Here is an 18,896-nt window from a genome sequence, read left to right as displayed (position 1 = left end):
CAAAAAGAGTGTGATTTTATACATGCATTTTATATAAATTGCATATAAAACTAGTGAATCTTTCTGAAGAAATGAGGACACAGAAACACTTTTTCTACTTCGCAGAAGTCTGGTAAAGCCAAATACTAGTGTTTAAAGAAGCATAATACAGCCTGGAAGCGTAATGTTTAGAGCAGCATTTTGCTGCCTTGCCTTCTGAAGCAAAGAGCTCAGTACGCAGTTATGAAATGCTTGTTTGCCTGAATGCCTTGAATGTGTTCACTATTCTGCAGAAACAGGCCTTTGATAAGAGAGTGTACCATATTTTGTTAGTAACAGTGTAGAAGATATTCTGCTGTGATGTTTGTTCGAGAGGATCTTCTGAAAGATGCTTAGAAGGCATAAAAGAAGCAATGCGGTGTGGCCCTTCAGGTACAGCCTTTCATAGTCCTTCTATGGAGGGACATCTGCGTTTGTAAAGAAAAGAACTCCTTAGAGCTTTGTCCTGCTGTTCAGGAGGAGACAAACATTGTTACAGATTTGAGGCTTGGTTCAGTCACCATTCAAAGTGAAATTTTGGTTGGACATAAACACAGATGTTATCTCGTGTGTGCTTGCAAAGTTGATTTTTTATTTTATTTCATTTTATTTTATTTTTTTAAACTTGACTCCAAGGTTTGTGCTGTAAAATATGATCCCCAGGTGGAATCTGGAAGAGTGCAGAACAGATTTATTTGGTTATTTCTTGTTTGTTGTGGCATATTCATATTCAATTCACCAGATTTTCTGTAAATAAGAGTGCTTTGTTTGAGGATTTTTGTCTAGCTAATACCAATTAAGTCTCTGCAGGAGCTGTACGCTGGCGCGGTTATTCCTTTTTCAAGCTTTCCTGTTTTAATAATCATTCCCTGCTTGGTAACCCAAGGGTCATTTGAATGACAATGTCAGCTTCCAAATGAATCCTGGTTTGGGGCCAGTGTTCCTTTTAGCTGCAAGGGAGGAAACAAAGTGCTGTGCCTTTAGCTGTGATGGCGAATGCCTGAAAAGAATGTGTGCCACTAGGCAGGTATGTCAGCCCGGGGAGCTGAACTGAAGTAGAATTTGTGCTTTTTTTAAGTTGCTTTTCCTGGGGCCGTTGTTGTTAAATCAGGCATGTTCCCAAAGATCGTCTGTGTAGCAGGTGTATTACAGCAGAATCCAGAAGAGACCTTTCTGGTTTGGTTGTGATGGGAGAGGAGCTGTCTGTGTTCTCTACGGAGACAGCTAGCTTATGACTTAGCTCTCTGTTCCGTCTTCTGTCCTTAACGTGATGGGTAAGAACCAGGGTTCTGCTTACAGTTACGTACTGGAGTGTTAGTAGTAAATTTAATGGCATGTTACAAAGAAAATAAGCCCCTATTTCTGATTTCAGCATGCAATTTTCATTATATACCTCCAGAACATGTCTGTTCTATCCTGGCCTCCCTTCTGCGAAACCTGAGAGGGCAGCAAAGGACACGGTTGCTGAATAAATTCACAGAGAATGACAGTGAGAAGGTGAGTGTGCTGAATATTTGTTTGCACTTGCTGGACTAGCAGACTGGGGAGTGTGCTTGATAATGGCAGAATGCCTATGTGCACTTCCTAAATTACTAAAAATAGTTATTTTATCTAACTGTAAAGACTTGTATGCCCACATGCTCTCCTTCTCCTTCCCTCCTCCTCATTCATGTTGTTATCAACAAACAGGAGAACTGGAATGCCTTTAATGCTTGATCTCCTGGATCATAGGTGCTTTTGTTTGTTGGTTCTCTTGCGTTTGATAGTAATGATTCTCAGCCCTGGTTGTGTGTGCCTCTTGAAGCCTGAGCATGTAACACATGCTGTGTGGTATTACATTGCGCTAGCTCTGTGGGACCTGGATATGGAAAGGTGCCAGTTTTTTCTAGTGATGCTTTCTTACAGAAAGTTTAGGCATTGATTTAGCATACACTTATCATTCCTCATTCCTCCCTTAGAATGCACCATATTAGTGATGTTCTGGAAATCCTTCCCAAAATGTTTACTTGGTGGTAAATAGATCAGACAGCTGCAGGACAGCAAACAGCAGTTCTTATAAGCCAGTAATTCCCATTAGATTTGTAAATTCTACCACTAACATAAAGTAAGTTCCTCTGTGTTCCTCCTCAGTGTGTTTTTAAAGTGTTCAATTGCAGAAAATTTTCCACTACTAGAAAATTTGTCAGTTGCTTAGTCCAGTACTGTGAAGTTCAGGAGAGCCGTAACATGTCTGATATACTTAACAGAAGCTTAGGCAGAAAGGTCCATTTAAGAAACCAGGAGAATTGGAGAACCACAAAACAGGAGAGCAAGCAAGCTATGGACACATGTCTATTTGCTTCTGTTTGGCTGGAGTAGATAAGACCGTATTGTGATATGGGATTCCATCCAGATGCCTGCAGAGACTCGGTGTGCTTCTCTGTCCAACGCTTGTCCCATCCTCCTGTAATGTGCTCATTCTTGTGAGTGACGGAATTGCCTGTTATTTTGTGAAGACTGCAGCTGGGAGGAAAACAACATAGCATGAAGGATTAAATATTATTGCATTGTTCTTGCTTAGGTCTCTCTCTTCTGCCCTTGCAGGTTGACCGGCTGATGGAACTGTATTTTAAGTACCTGGATGCAATGCAGGCAGCTGATAAGAAGATTGAAGGAGAGAAACATGTATGTATTACTTCACTTTATGCGTGTTGCTAGCTCATGTCTGTGATGCCTCTTTCTCCTTTCAGTTCTTAACTCTCTTGCAGTAGCTGAAGGATTTCTTTTAATTTGGCTTTACTCCTTTGCATGGCTTCTTGCAAACAGCTGACTATAATCTCAACAATGGATTAATACCCAAATGTCATCTGTACAGAAGTTCAGGCTTAGCCAGGTCGTTCTTCTGAACCAGGCCTTCATACCTGGGCTGACTATTATCTCTTAATTCCTGTTGCCCCACTCTCCAACTTCTGGTTACCTCAGATACAACAGCCTGAGAGTTACTTTACAGGAAGTGCTCCTGGGTTGTTTCTTAGAGTGAGTTTTTCCAGGAGGGCCTAGATCTATGCTACAGTTTGCCTTCCCTTGTACTTGGCTGAAATTTAAGGTGGGTTTGGCAGATGGGGAGTAAGTGAAATACAGTGAAACAATTGCATGATGATGTGCAAGGCCTCCTACCCTGGTCTTTAGACTTCTGATCAGCTGTGGGAAGGCTTCTATTTTGATTAGTTAGATGGGGCAGTAGCCAAAGTCTGGTGTGCTCTCTGCACACCAGCAGTGAATCGTTTTGAATAGCATGAGCTTTGGTACCACACAGTACTTTCTTGGAACTGAAGCTGGAACAGACTTTTTGAAAGAGAATGAGCTGTTGGAGTCAGGCAGCAGCTTGCGGAGCTGTTAGTGATGTTGGCCTGTTGCCCACAAGATTATGGGTGTCAGCGCTGAAGAGGGTGTGACATTGATTAGCAGTGACAGAGAGTAATGGCTGTGGCCGCTCTCCTGGGCTGTGGGCGCGCGCGGCGGGCTGTGGGCTCCAGCCCCCCGCCAGCCTCTGACAAACAGCTGCCTCTGCAATGCCAAGGCCGTTTCACTGGGCACCGGCAAACATTCGGAGGGCATTAGAGCTCTGCAGCGTTGTTGCCGCTCAAAAAGGCGCAGGGGTGAGAGATGAATGGAGCTGCTTTTGCTGCCAGCATTCAGGCTCCATATGGACAGCTGCAGCTTCACAAATGAGTGGTAGCCAGAAGCAAAAAACCTTTATTCTTTCTTGCTATCCCTCTGCTCTCTATTCATCCTTCTTAGAACAGAGCAAGAAATTATTTATTCTTTACGTTTCAGTTTTGGTGTGTGTGTTTTAGAACTCGGAAAGCAGAGCTAATGTTTCTAGCCAAACTCCTGCAGTGTATGGACAGCTGCTATATAGAGCCCTTAAATACAATATGCAGAGCTAATATGTGCAGTACCTTTTAGCCAAAAAGATCGTGAAGCATTCTGCAAATGTTAGCACCTGTAGCAAGCAGCCAGCACAAACCAGGGGGAGTGAAAGGAATCCGAGTCTGAAAAAGCTTATTTAAAAGCTCTTTAATTAGTACATATTTAGTATATAAATTTATGTAGAAGATGGATTGATATTATTTCATGGATTTTTAAGCATCTATTTTCATAGGTTAAATGGTGCAGAAAATTCTTTGTTTGCATAGTAGGGCCACAAGGCTAATTTGACTCTATAAGGGTGTGTATCTCGGATTTCGACCTCTCACGTGGACGTGTTGCGCTGCTTTAGGCTTGGCTATCTCCTGAGAAGGGAGACTTTGGGGGCTCTTGTGTCCTTAGAGAATTTGTCCCACCACAGTAGAACTGTATTTAGTTTTGCTTGTGCTGTAGCTTGCCATGTTTCGTTCATGACAAAATGTAGAACTGTAAGAACTCAGGTTTTTCTTTTGCACTCAGAAGGCTGTTGTGCTTTTGGCTCACTGAAGGGGTCTGTAGGCTAGAATGGCTAAGATGCTTGGATCTCCCAATTCTTCTCTCTTACTGGTGCTAATAATAGAATTTGGCCTTCTACAATATATTCCAACAGAGAATCTTAAAGCATTTTACACGGATTAACTCAGGCTGCATGTCACCCCTGAGAAGCAGATTTATACTTTACATGTGGAGGACATTGAGATACACACGCACACACACATGTATGCACACATATATACACATGCATACATATACACATGTATATGTGTTTGTGTGTGTATATATATCAAAAAAATTTTTTTTCGAAGCAGAGCTATTCAGAGTCCATCGTTAGAGACTGGAAGGCTAGAACTTTGGAGCGTTAGTCCAGTTCCAATCCTGATTGCCTTTAAACCCCCCGATGATATTAAACACGGCACCAAGCTACTACTTGTTGCTTTATATCTCAACTGCAGAAGGAAGGTACAAATGCTTTCTTCTTTTGCATAGAAATTGTGAGATTAAATACACTAAAGTACGTGTGATGTGTTTGTTCTAGTGACAGGTTCAGGCAAGTGCTATAGACTTGAATTATGTCTAGTACATTCACCCCTTCCTCCACAGCTCTACTTTTCTCTCTAGATGAAGTGATTTGCAGCAGAACTAAAATCCTCTTCTGTTTCAGCTCTCATGCCATGATTTGTCTTAAAAAGCTTATTACTATTATAGTTGCTTTGTAAGATCTTTTAAGCAGGAAGTGTGTCATCACAAATGTTTTGTATGCTATCTGATACAAGGGTCTGCAGTGATAGGTGAAGGCTACAGCAGTATTACATTTTTTTTTCTTGTTGTATGTGTACTGTCAGGACCATGACTTAGTGAACAGCAGGTCAACAAGCTACTTCTTTGGAGGTCGGTCTGGATATTGCACAAGAACTCTGTTGCTTCATAAGACAGTTCAGGAATGGGCCTATAGGTTTACCTACAATTCCTGACATAAAATATTGCTTCTTGGGAATGCTGCTTCTCTCCTTAGGTGAAGGAACTTTCACATAGGCATAAAATTGTCCTCCTTTCTGGAAGAAGGTATTGCCTTTATGACCGTCTGGATCGAGTGTAGAGGAAATTGGTCAGGAACTTAACTACCTTCCCTTTAACAGATGATTTGCTAATTAAATCCTTCATCAGAAGGGGTAGAGAATTCATCTGTGCATCTTTCAAGGGAGACCAAGGGGTAGACCACTGCGTTTCGGAGGGTATTAATGGTCATTCGATCATTATGAAATATATTTCTGCTTTCTAGAAATAAATAGCCTTTTTCTCAGCATCCTGAGGGGAGATAAGAGTACTGGACAGAATGTACATGAAATATGATGTTGAGATTCCTTTCCTAGCTTGGAATGTTTTTGGAGTATTGATTGCTTTGTTTTGTAGCTTTCTAAAATTGTCATTGGACAAAGGTGTGCTGAGATCTGAAATGATTCAAGTGGTTTTCTCATGTAGAAGTAGGCAAAAACCACTATTCTGTCCTTCAGATCAGGGAATTGTCTGGCTTTGACAGGATTTATGGGACACTTTAATGTTCATAGTTTTTGCACATGAATCATTGAAGTGGATGACACGAACACTTGATCCTGTAAAAACTATGCTTTGTCACTTGGGGGCTTTTGACCTTCCTCTTGCAATAGAGGACACAGTACCAAAAAATCTGCAATACAGATCTTTTTTCTTGATCCAAAGAAAATGATACCTGTTTAGATTTTACAGGTTTGGCCTATACTGATGAGAGAGAGAGACAGGTTCAAGGCTGATGGAGAGGGTATCCTGGAATACATCTTGCATTACAAAAGTGAAAACTTGATTATGCAGGGAACGACTGAAGATATCATACCTGATGTTTTGTGTTTATAGTGCAACCGGCACAAGAAGCTGCTGCTCTTGCTGTTCTCTCTCTCCATTCCCCTTTTCGTTCTTTTAACTTGGCTTGCTTTAGTGATCTGGTTTACAGCCCAGCCCTTCAGATTGTTGCAGTGAAGACATGGGAATGAATAACTGAAAACTGGAGGGAGGAGGAGAATTTCTTAAGCCAGCTGCACTACTGAAGAAAAATTATTAAGAAGCTAAACTGTGAATCCGGACAGTGAGACAGGATGTGGCCCAGGAGGGAACTTTCCTTCATCTTAGTGTAATGTAGTTGTTTACTTCTATGGAATCTATACAAAAGTGGTCAGAGATGATAACTTAGTGGTTGTCCTAATTGCCATGTGAAAGCCTGGAGTGAAGTCCATATGAGCATTCATTTCCAGCACCTGATGCCTATCTTATCATTTTTCTCAGAGTTTTTAGTTAATGAAACCTAGAGAATATCAAAGCCTTTGGTTACGAAGAAAATATCTTGTCCTCTCTCAAATTCTTTAATCTGTTCTGTAGAAGGTACAAAACCCTATGGCTTTTAGTTCTGTCTAAAATGAGACATAATTATAGGCAGCAGCAACAGGCTTAGTGATCTCTAAAGAAGGTAGAAAAAGTCAGGAGATGGTTTAGTATTTTTATAGTTTTACAGAAAATTACTCTCAGCAGGTTTATTCAATAAAATAGTCTCACTAGATACTTTGCACTATAATGACTTACAAATTACATGCTAATTGTGCTACAGTTAAGTTATCCTATCCTTGAAAGAGAGGGATGGGACTCCTAGCATGAATGCAGTGTCCGCAGATTTGGATAACTTAAATAGTAATTTGTATTAACCTAGCATTTGAGTTCAGTTTAAAATGACCAAATTGCCTGGAATTGAATTGAGGACAGGAGCTAAGGGGAGTGCGTTAGTGTAAAGTGTGAAGAATATAACTCTTTTCACTGGAAGGTATGCAGATTTTGAGTGTGGCTGCATTGAACTAAGATTGGTGAGTCTTTTTAGGTGTCATGACTACCCTATCGTGGTTCCAGTTTCTTGCTGCTGATGTTGAGCTCATGCTTTTGCAGGAGCTGCTGCTCTGTTTCTCCTGATTCAGTAGAGATGGTACGCTTTGCAGCAATCAATGAGTTTTTCAGCTCTTGCAGATTGGCTGCTCAGTTTACAGATGCTCAGGTATGTTTCTGCTTGTAAGGCAGAAGTGAACAGAGCCCTTCTCAGAGCAGACAGCTCGCAGTGTGGATTGGTCACCTTGGCATGACCTGTGCATCCCTGCTCTCCTGGTTGCAGTACAGCCTGTGACTTGACAAGGGCTCAATCCTAACCTTTCTGTGTTCCAAGAAATACAGTGGTCAGTGTGCTGATTAGATCATGTGGTCTCCAGTCTCGACATGTGAACAAGGCTTCTGGGGAAATCATTGTCCAATTACACTGAGATGCCAGAATGCATAAAAAAAATACTGAGTCTCTGTACCAATTCATATTTTTCAAGCACTAACATGCAGATTAAATGACACAATAACCTTCTTTGGTATTACTTTATGAGACTTCAAGCATTTTTTTTCAAAACTTACATGGATTTACCAGAGCCCTACTTACTGCTTTTTAGGATCTTCTAAAACACTTTCTGCTAGGAGAAAAGATAAATTACTGGAACAGATTCCTGGTGTCATCTTGAAAGTTCAGAGTAAACAAGGCAATTTGTAACGCACTGGGAAACATGGGATAGATTAGGCATTCATGAGACTGCATAATTAAAACACAGTGCCTTTGCTCCACTACATTTGGAGAACTTAACATCATACCTCAAGGACTGCATCTGGATGACGTCCCTGAGACGTTCTTGGGACAGTGCTCGTCAATCACAGTAGTATGCAATACTGTGGCAAACTTTGAATTGCCCAATTGTGTATGGCATTTTTATGCATCAGTGTTACCGTCTTACCTGTTTGCTTTAGATATTATTCCAGCTTGCTTTGAAATGAGGTGTCTGTGAGCTGAAAGCAGATTACAACCTTTTTACTTGGTACTGGACAGTCCTTGCTATAATAGTCTAATTTCACCCAAGGTTTTTGCTTGCTCCTGTCTTGTTGCAAGTGTCAGTCCTTTTCTGCTGCATGCTTCTTTTGACCAAGGGCTTAGTAGTGTCCGCAAATTTTGCTGTTTGCTTGTATTTTGAAAGTGCCCTTGAGCATGGCTGACTTCACTTGCCTGTCCTCCATTACACCAATAACAAATATCAAGGAGAGAATCTGTACTTGTTGATGTAGGAGGGAAATTGTGATAGCTGTTTGCATACATGAGCCATTCAGAGCCTTCTCATCTGAGATCTGTGATCATCTGAGTGACTTTGCTCTCCTGTTAGGTGAGGAATTAAAAATAGGATCGTGTAGGCATTCCTTATGGTCTTGGAGAGTACCAATCCATTCTGCTCTGCTTCTGTCAGCCTTACCAGGTTTTACTGGGAAAGGTGATTTGATACATAATGAAGAGAAGAATGCCAAATTGACCATGAGCCAGCAATGTGCCCTTGTGGCCAAGAAGGCCAATGGTATCCTGGGGTGCATTGGGAAGAGTGTTGCCAGCAGGTCGAGGGAGGTGATCCTGCCCCTCTACTCAGCCCTGGTGAGGCCTCATCTTGAGCACTGTGTCCAGTTCTGGGCTCCCCAGTACAAGAGAGACATGGAGCTACTGGAGAGAGTCCAGCATAGGGCTACGAAGATGGTCAGAGGGCTGGAGCACCTGCCCTATGAGGAACGGCTGCAAGAGCTGGGCCTCTTCAGCCTGGGGAAGAGAAGACTGAGGGGGGATCTTATCAATGTGTATAAGTACCTGAAGGGAGGGTGTCAAGGGGACAGGGACAAACTCTTTTCAGTTGTCCCATGTGACAGGACAAGAGGCAATGGGCAGAAACTGAATCACAGGAAGTTCTGCCTGAACGTGAGGGGGAATTTCTTCACTATGAGAGAGATGGAGCACTGGCACAGGTTGCCCAGAGAGGTTGTGGAGACTCCTTCTCTGGAGATATCCAAGGCCCGCCTGGATGCAACCCTGTCTAACATGCTCTAGGTGACCGTGCTGAGCAGGGAGGTTGGACTAGATGATCTCCAGAGGTCCCTTCCAGCCTTACTGATTCTATGATTCTATGCAGAGAACCTTTTTGGGCCCTATTATGGTGACTGTGAAGCAGATGTGATCCTTTGCACAGTAGCAGCAGATCCATTGTATCTTTAGGTTTTGAGTCTTCACTTGATGCCTCAAGGCCTGCCAGTCCTGCCTCATTACTGTGAGAGAAGCTCATTTTAGCTTCACAGAAGCCCATCTTATTGCTGTCTTCTCCCATCAGCAAGGGGCATCTCAGTGCATATTGTTGGCAGATTAGAAATGGCATCTAAGTGCTCATTTGGAGGTTAGCAACTTGACAGCTTTGAGAGAGAGACAAAGTGGAAAGGTGGCTATCTGGTACTGTACGAAGAGACAGATCAACATTTAAAGGATGGCTGTGGTTTAAAAAAAGACTGTAAAAAGGCACCTTAAAACTACTTTTCTTCTAATACCTATCTGCTTAATTTACTGGCACAAAATCTTGCTTCTGTGTCAAGAGGGGCTGTTATAACTGCTACCTTCTCTGTGTAATCAAGAGAACAGTTTCCAGGATTCTGCTCCTGTTACCATCATGGTTGGATCAGAATACAGAACAGAAACAATCTCTGTTCTCTGCTCTGGTGATTCAAACTTCTTGCCTGTTGAGGCTTTTCTGTTTAGGAATTTAGCACTGCTGGGCACAGTTGTCAGTATGTCTCTGTGTGGTGAGTGAGCGATTGGGAATGAGTACCTTGTCCTCTTTCTTGAATGAGGTTTTTGGATATTTCAGTCAGTGGCTTCCTATCTTTTGCTAGCCAGACTCAAAATTGTTTAGTTTTAGAGACCAAATGTGATCAGTCATTTAGTTTTACATGGATGCAGGATGAGGAAAGTCGCTACTTGCACAAAATTGGAATTATTTTCCCTGACAAGAAGTTCTGTGCAAGTTCTGCCCAGTCATGCCTGTGCCCATGATTTTGAGAGCTTGCGGTAAATTACAATTTGTATAATGCCAAAGTCCAAAGTATTTGGTGCTAAAGCATCCCGTAGTATAGCAAACACAGTTGATTTTATGGCATTGATAACTAGATACTGTTTTTAAAATGCAACTTGTTCTTCCACTGGTAAGCTAGATTTCTGAGAGGAGAGCAAAAAGATTGCCTTGTATGTATGCCGTGATCTGCTTTTTTTTTCTCTCTCTTTTGGGAGACAGCTGTAAATAGCTGTAATTTCAAGCCATTTGGATCTTAGCTGGACTTATGTATGACAAATGTCCATTGCATTCTCTTTAGTGAGAAGTGTAGAGGGTTAACCCCTAACATACTCTACCTGTAAATAGATTAGAGCCCTTGACTAGAAGAACAGGAAAATTTTGGTAGTCTAAATGAGCTTTGGTGCTGGTGACCTTGCGTGCATTTCCTTGGAGCATGTACAGGTAGAGGAAGTACTCGTTGAGTATTATAGGTAGAGTGCTTGGTATTGCTGATGGTGGCTCTAATGAGAAAATATTGCTCCATTGGTATGTGCCCACCTGCCAGACTGCTGCATAATAAATCATACAAGCTCCAGCAAGCTAGCAGGGTCTGACAAGCCGTTTCCTTAATTAAAAAGACGGGCAAAAGGTCACATGTGACTGGTTATTTTGGTCTGTTGGTCTCCATGAAAATGGATGGCAGGTTCACTCTTGGTGGGCCTTTCTCGGGAGAAGCTGTTCTGAGTTTATTGCCAGGTTGTTTTTGCCAGTGTTTTGAAGAAAATGCTCTGTTTGAACAAGAAAAATGGAACGACCTCTTCTGTTGTACACTTGGAATCCTTTTGGGCAGCATTTTCTCTGATGTAATAGTGTATACTCTGTAATGTAATACTATATATGCAGACAAAGAAAGAACTGTAGCCATTCCCACAGAAGCCTGTGGTCCTCTGATAATTTATACCAGCTGAAGGCTTGACCTCGTTAGTATTCCTAACAAATGAAGTTGGAAGAACAAGATGGGGGATGGTAAAACTAAATTTGTGCAGAATCTTTTAGTCCTGTTTTCTCATTCATCAGTTGATAAGAAACCTGAAATTCTGATAGACTTTTTGAGTCTGCTGGAGTCATATTCTGCACTGCTTAATAGCACCCTCAAATGGCCAGTAAAAGAGCAGATTTTTTATTCCATTTTGACAAAACGTATAAATAAATTGGCTTATTCGTATTTCATAGTCACTGTCTCTAATCACTCAGTTTAGAAAATGTAATTTGTATGTTTAAATTAAAATTTAATTTGCAGATGGACACATTTCACAAGCAGTGAAGGCAAAAACTCTTTCAAAATTGAATTAAATGTTTTGTGAATGTAAATGAATTAAAAGTAGTACTCCTTTGGAGAGAAATTCATAGATGTAGATATTTTGGTGAACAAAGCATTTGTTAAGAGAACTTGGATATCACCAAAATTATGCCATTCTTAAAAGAAAGAATTAAGACACAATCATCACAATGAAAAGAATGCGTTGTTTTACAGGACATGGTACGTCGAGGAGAGATAATAGACGACGACATGGAAGATGAATTCTATCTCCGTCGCCTGGATGCTGGTCTCTTTGTTCTACAATTGATTTGTTACATCATGGCAGAGATCTGTAATGCCAATGTTCCCCAGGTAAAGCTATCACAGAAGGTCAGCAGGATCACCTGTGTTTCCATCCATGATACAAACAAGGGTCTAAATCCTTGCATATGTTCCCTCACTGAATGGTCTTTTCTTAATCCTGTTTGGAGGGAAACGACCTATTTATTGCAGTTGTGTCCATACTCAGATATAGCGATCAGAAGGGCGTTAATAGGTACAGAAGCTGATCATTTTCGTCACTAAATTCGTGTAACCTTGCTCATGGCAGTTTTACAGTTTGAAATGGAAGCACCTTGTTTATATCACTACTGGAGAGCAGTGGAAGGGGATGTTTTCTGAGAAAGTCTTCCAAAGGCACGAACTAAAGCAGATGACTTTCTTGACCTATGCAGAATACTGCATCTCTGCTGGTATGAATATTTTGGGTTTTGTGAATGTTACACTGTTAGGTGTACCTGTGCCACATACCTTCTTGAATGTTCCTAAGTAGGTGCTGTGGGACTGTGGACTAGGAAAGCTGAGTTGGGATCTGTGGTTTTCAGAGTTGCTGCTCCTTCCACAAAGAAGTGGAAGAAAGTGGGATTGTGTGTGGTATTTTTGTTCAATTGAAGATGACTTTCTTGTCTTTCCTGTCCCCTGATTAGATTCGTCAGAGAGTCCATCAGATTCTGAACATGAGAGGCAGCTCCATTAAAATCGTTCGACACATCTTAAAGGGTGAGTTGAGGTGTTCCTCCTCATGTGTCTCAACCTCTAACAGGAGTAGCTTTGTCATCACTATTCTTTACGAGCCTTCATGTACAATTCTTCTTGACTTCATGAGCATTTTGGGTGGCAGTTGAGGAACATTCTGAGATCTGGGCAGGGCTGGAGTCACCCTTATAAGAGGCACACTTACCTTAGAGTTAAGGCACTTGCTGTTGTCTGATGTCAGTGCAGTGTCATATAACACCACCTCACTCCATGTTACCATCAGCCACAAACTGACTCAGATTTGTCATTGATACTAAGACTAGAGTAAATATTTAAAGGAAGCATATGCGCGTGTTAGAGTAGTGGAGTTTCATCTTTCATTAACACGGCCCTGCACTTCACCACCTACACCGTATTAGTATCCATGGTGTATTTGTCTTGTTCTTAGTGTCAGATTAGTATGGATTATAGCATTAAAGTATTCTCTATAGTTTAAAATGTAGCTGTTGTGATTTGCAATCCTAGTTTTAAAGTACTGCTTGTTACTTTTAATACTTGTGTTGAATTAGAGCAATGTTTATTTGAGCTCTGGCTCTCATCTATGGCCTGCCCTCCACCGGCAGAAGCAGCCAGTTGAACTTAGAAGCAAGAGGACAGGACTCACAACAGCCCCCCCGAGTAGCGAGAACTAGCTGGATCAGCTGTTACTGTGCCACGCACAGGAGATGCCTTTCTTTGTTTAGCAGTGGGTTGTTCTGAGGCCATGTCTGCTTCCGGGAGGTTGTGCTGCTTTCTATGAGGGGTAGGGAATCTCTCTCTCCCTTCTGAAGAGAAAGGAAGTTTGGCAGTATCTGTGGGTATACTGGGCTCTGGGTTTTGCTATTTGGGTTTCTCTGCCTTCTTTGAGGACAACAATGATATGCTCAGCACTGGGAGGGAAAGGTGGGAGGGGGGATTTCCTGCAGATCCTCCTTTTCCTTCCATCCCATATGCAGGAAGGAAGAGCAGGATTGGAAGGCTGGGTGGTATGAATAAAATAGGTTTTCTGATAATGTGAGATTACCTGCAGTTATAGGCAACGTTTAATGCCTGCTGATGAATGATGTAACTGCGTAGTTTCTTTTTTTTTCTTTTTTTTTTTTCTGCTCTTCATTGTGGCACTTGTCAGTTCCTGCCTCCAAACTGTCCATTGCTAACTTGGTGCATGGCACATGTCCTCTTTCAGATTCCCAAGCTTGATCTGGGCCACAGGTGCCCGAGGGATTTATCTGCACACTTCATGTTCACTACTTGGATTTGTTGATTTACATATTAAGTTTACCTTGCTGAATTGGAAGGCAGTTGCATTAGAATTGCATATGATTCCTTCTTTACGGACAGTATGACTTGTTGTGAAACTTTTTTAATGGCACTATAACATCGTATAAGTTGCTTATAAAAAGTATGACTTGTACAGCAGTCCTAGCAGTCTCAAAATTGATGTGTCATCTTCTGAAAAAGGCCATAAATGGCATGTTAACAGTACAGGTGACAGATACGGCATTTGAGGCTCTTTTTTAAACTCTCCCCCAACTCTCATGTCAGTTTTAGAGATTTATAGCATCACAGGTGTCAGTAACCCTAGAGATTTATAGCATCACAGGTGTCAGTAACCCTAGAAATAGATTTGTTAGTGGACTCGTGTGAAACGATGCAGCTTATCTGCAGTCCTTGCTGGTGAAATTTAGATTTGTCAATAGTTACACACTTATGTCCAAGTATTTTGTTGGTGTAAATGCATGACTTCTGTTAGCTTGCTGAAATGGACAAATACTTGCCTCTCCAGCTGAGTGAGTTGATTAAACACAGCTTGCCAACTGGAGTACTGGGCTTGGTTGTGGACCCTGAAAGTGTGTCACTCAGACTGTGGTCCAGTGGGGGATTTCTGAAAAGTTAATTGGCACATGGAATGTGGGACTCTCTTTCCAAATGACTGAGAGTTTGGTACTTTATCAGCATCCCTTGAGCCTTGGCTGAAATATTTCCAGGACAGTTTGCTCTCAGAATAGATGAAGGCTGGTTTATTTTTGCTTTTCATTCAGTGTTTTGCTCTTGTTCAGTTTTTATTTTCTATTTTTGCATACTAATTAGGTGCTTGGTTTTTAGTTTGATTTTTATGGCCTACATATTCTCCATGTTTCTCTGGCAACCTGACAGCTGATGGATCCCTTGGGGTTCCTAAGAATTACTTATAATGCAAGTGAGGCAGCAGGGCTGTTTTCTTACGGTAGTACTTTCAAGGGGGAGGAGTAGGCAGGGAATAACTGAAGGCTCATTAAATGCGTTTCTGCAGGCTGACCAGTCCTCCAACAGAGTTTTTCTTGAAGATCAAGCGTTGTTTACAATAGGATGGTTAGTTTATTCTTTGGAATAAAATGACTGGATAGCACTTGCCTTGGCTGGGAGGATGTTTTTGGCATGGAAACTAATCTTCGTAACAGGAAGTGCTGTCTATGTCTTGAGGCAGTTCTTGGTCTCCATGTCTCACTGAGAATGGAGTGAGACCCAAACCTCTATAAATAGGGATACTTGGCCTTGCAACGGGATAGTGCTGCTCACTACCTGTCTAGAGAGTGATTTGTCTTTTGTACCTTCTCCCCTTTGCTCACATTCTCCCCCAAACACTGATAATGCCCCCAGAGTTTGAGATGTCCTGGGGAGCTGTTGTCAGAGGAGCCGTGTAGGAGTTAAGGTATAGAGGTCTATATCCAGAAGCGCTGATGTGTAATGTCTAGTTAAACACTTGGTTTCAGTGAAGGTAATGGGCACATCAGGGAGCTGGGAAGATGGAATACCTATTGAATGTTAAAACCAAACCTGATACATGTGTAATCAAAAGGAAAAGGTAGATATTTAAGGACTATGCTAAATTTGACCTACAGTCCCTCAGTATGTGCAGGTTTTATAGTTTCCAGTATCCATTACAAGCTTCAATATTTCCCTATTGATTTTGACTGTTCTGTAACCATTGTATTTTGTCTAATGAAGCAGAAACCAATCATGGGTCCTTTCCCTTTGTGTAGCTGCAGAAATGAGTAAGTCTGTTTAACTGTTGGCAAAGAGGCAGTTTACATTTGAATTTTGCCATCTCACCGAAGTGGTGGAACTTTAAATAAAAAAGTAAATACATAAAACCTCAGTGGGTGGTGATTTTTTTTTTTTTTCTTTTAAGCTTGATTCAGGAGGTTTGATCTGGTCTCTTCAAATTAGCATTAATAGCTGTTGGTAACCTAGTAAACAGTCTAGCAGGGAGTCACTGGGATTTTGAATCCCAAGTCTCATGAAACCTGAACATTTAGAAGGGAAAGTGCTGAGCTTTTGGAAAAGATGTGAAGAATTTGTGCCATGTTGTTTTATGAGTGGTCTCACTGAGGCAATAGAAGGGCAGTGTCACTAGTGGTACTCTGCTTGAGTTCTATGTTTAAATACTTTCACAGTCTTTAAAGCAAAAATCTTCCCTGGCCACAACCCTACTGCCTTCTGTGTTGTAGATCCTGCCGCTTCGCAGAGACTCGCCTAGATCTCCCTGCTGCGTTCAGGGGATCCAGGTCCCTTGTCCCAGCCTGGTGCTACCAGGCAGTAAACTGAAAGATGAAGTCCCTGCTTTCGCTTGGGTTTTTGAACTGTCAGGATGTAATGGCAGCCAGGAAAGTGTTGCCTTTGGGCTGCAATAAACAAAGGCAATTGCAGTTGCTGCATCTGTTTCAGAGGCACTTACTCTGCCAAAGCACAGAGGGGGCTTCTTTGGGGACTGAGCTTGCTCCTTCGTCACGCCTCCCTGAGGGAGCAAGGCTGTTCTACAGAAAGCTCTGTGATAGTGCCAGAAGGTGACAGGAGAACTGGAGCTGAACACTCTCCTTAGCTGGCGCTTTTTCCTGGGAAAGTAACCCTCTCTTTTCCACACTGAACCTTGTCTCCCACAGGAGGTAGGTACCAGGTTAGGATCCCACTGGCACTGTGATACAGCCCTTTGCTGAGTCACGCACATGTGCGATGGAGAGCTTCACAGCCTGGGCTGCTGGGGCCCTGCCTTTGCTCCATTAGCAGTACGTAGATAACTCACTGAATGTTCAGTGCATGAACTCAAAGCAGCTAGAGCAAGATCAAATCCATTAGCTTGCTGCTCTCTTTGTTACACTGTGATGAAGTGTTTTTCTTCCGTCTGAAGGAAGAGGGTTCCCTGTGCTTGGCCCTCTTCTCCCAGGACTGAGAGGAAGTCAGATTCACCTGCAGCAAACCCTGGTGTTATCCACCTTCTCTTACTACAGATACTGTAGCAGTTTATGAATATTGAAAGGATTTCTCCCAGAGGCCTTGGCAAAGAACTCTGCTTTTTGTACATGGAGAGAGAGAAAGAGAGGGAGTGCACACATGAGGGAAGACTCCCACATCAGCTAACTTCTCCTTGTCCTCACTCTTTTCAATGCTCTTATGATAAAGGCTTTGATGGAGCTCAGAAGCATGTAGCAGTACTGAATGTATTAATATTTAAACAAATTTTCTACAGCAAGTTACCATTCAGATGGTGAATACAAGCTGTTCTGTTTGTTTAGGAAAAAGGGAAAGAATGAGAGGAGGTGAAGGCTGGGAAACACTGTCTAACCAGGCAGTCCTCTTGTGATTTACTAAGATTTGTTCAGGTCCTTGCTTTTGCAGCTCAAAACCTTCTCTTCATTTCTTTCTTTTTCTTTTCTTTTTTTTTTTTCCTTTTTAAACTGTTCTTGAATATGCAGTTTTGATGGCAGGAAGGAGAGAGCAGGTAAGGGAATGAGAGCTACTACCTGCTTTAAATGAATGTCAGGAAGTAGCTAGCTGCAGAGGAAGTTGCAGTTCTACAGTGTTTGGTCGTGTATGCGGAAAGGCAAGCGCTTGATCAGGGTCCAGTATCATCTAGCTGAACACAAGAAGCTTACTTTGTAGCTAACTCTAACCTAGCGTTTGTTTTCGTCCATGTGGGTTAAGCACTCATAGATTGGGGAATTAGTCTCCTCTTGAGAAATTGTACAAAAATCCTTATCCAGGTTGCCTGGAAAACAAATGAGTTCAGGGAGGACTGCTTTTTAATATTTATTAACAAATGTATAACAGCACCTGTTTGACTTCCCTTTATGATATTCAGTGTTAAATGGAACCTGAAAAAAGTGATGTCCAGGACTGTTTTTTTCTTAGGTTGAAAGAGGCTGATAACACAACTGTCCAGTTTAAATAATTGTCAGTGGGCTCCTCCTTTTCTGTAATGAGAGAAATGGGAGGAATGCCTAAATTGTCACTTTCTAAATGGTTAGACTCTGGAGAATGTGTTCTGTCTCGAAGTGGTAGTGTCTGCTTATATTTGTTGTGCTGCTTAATGATGAGAGAACAGCATGTTCCTTCTAAAGTCTCTATTCCCTACAAAAGCTTTTAATGAGGGGTCAGTAGATGTTTAACATGCGAAGCTTTAACCCCGGGGAGGGGGAAAAAATCCATCAATGTTCCTTACATAAATTCCCATTCAATTATTTGCAGTGGACATAGATTTAGATTCTGCAGTGATATCGCTGCAACAGAAATTGCCCGTCTTTCATTAGAATCTTACTCAAAACCTGCTTTTTTTTCTTTCTTTCTTTTTTTTTTTCCCCTGCAGAGTATGCAGAGAATATTGGGGATGGGAAGAACCAAGAGTTCCGGGAGAGTGAGCAGAAACGAATCTTGGATCTACTGGAGAATTTCTGAGGACTCTGGAATTGAATTCTTTACCTCCTCCTAAGAAGAGTTTCTGAATTGTCTTTCCTTCAGCTGACCTTTTCCAACCTTGATTGCACGATAGAAGTGAGGTTTCTATGAAGCCACTTCTAAATGGAATTTTGGAGATATTAAAGATAGATTTTTTTTTAATTCCTTGTTTGTTATTTAAGTAGTTTGATGTGAGTGAGATTACAGATGCATGCCTTGCAGTAGGGCAGCTCAAGATCGTTTTCCTTCTTTCTTTCCAGTTCAAACTCCTGTGATCAGAGCATAAAATAATGTAACAGCATACACCTTAGAGGAACAGTAAAGAGGGAGCCCAATATCTCAAGAGATTGTTAGCATGTTACTTCAGCCTGATATGTGAATGAAAAGGTGCAACC

General features: G+C 41.7%; 1 protein-coding gene across 1 annotated transcript in view; it reads left to right on the top strand.

The window, feature by feature from the left end:
• Positions 1 to 18,663, top strand: part of CTNNBL1 (catenin beta like 1) — a 61,773-nt gene extending 43,110 nt beyond the window's left edge. Inside the window, exons 12-16 of the mRNA XM_062589365.1 lie at positions 1,418 to 1,515; positions 2,602 to 2,682; positions 11,950 to 12,087; positions 12,702 to 12,774; positions 18,413 to 18,663. Of these exons, the coding sequence (XP_062445349.1) occupies positions 1,418 to 1,515; positions 2,602 to 2,682; positions 11,950 to 12,087; positions 12,702 to 12,774; positions 18,413 to 18,501 (479 nt within the window). The 3' untranslated portion in view covers positions 18,502 to 18,663. The remainder of the gene's footprint in view (positions 1 to 1,417; positions 1,516 to 2,601; positions 2,683 to 11,949; positions 12,088 to 12,701; positions 12,775 to 18,412) is intronic.
• Positions 18,664 to 18,896: the final 233 nt, after the last annotated feature.

This window comes from Rhea pennata, chromosome 16 (genome assembly GCF_028389875.1).
Source record: "Rhea pennata isolate bPtePen1 chromosome 16, bPtePen1.pri, whole genome shotgun sequence".
NCBI classification, from domain to species: Eukaryota; Metazoa; Chordata; class Aves; order Rheiformes; family Rheidae; genus Rhea; species Rhea pennata.
Note: the sequence above shows the minus strand (reverse complement) of the source record. Positions and strands in the feature narration are given on the sequence as shown.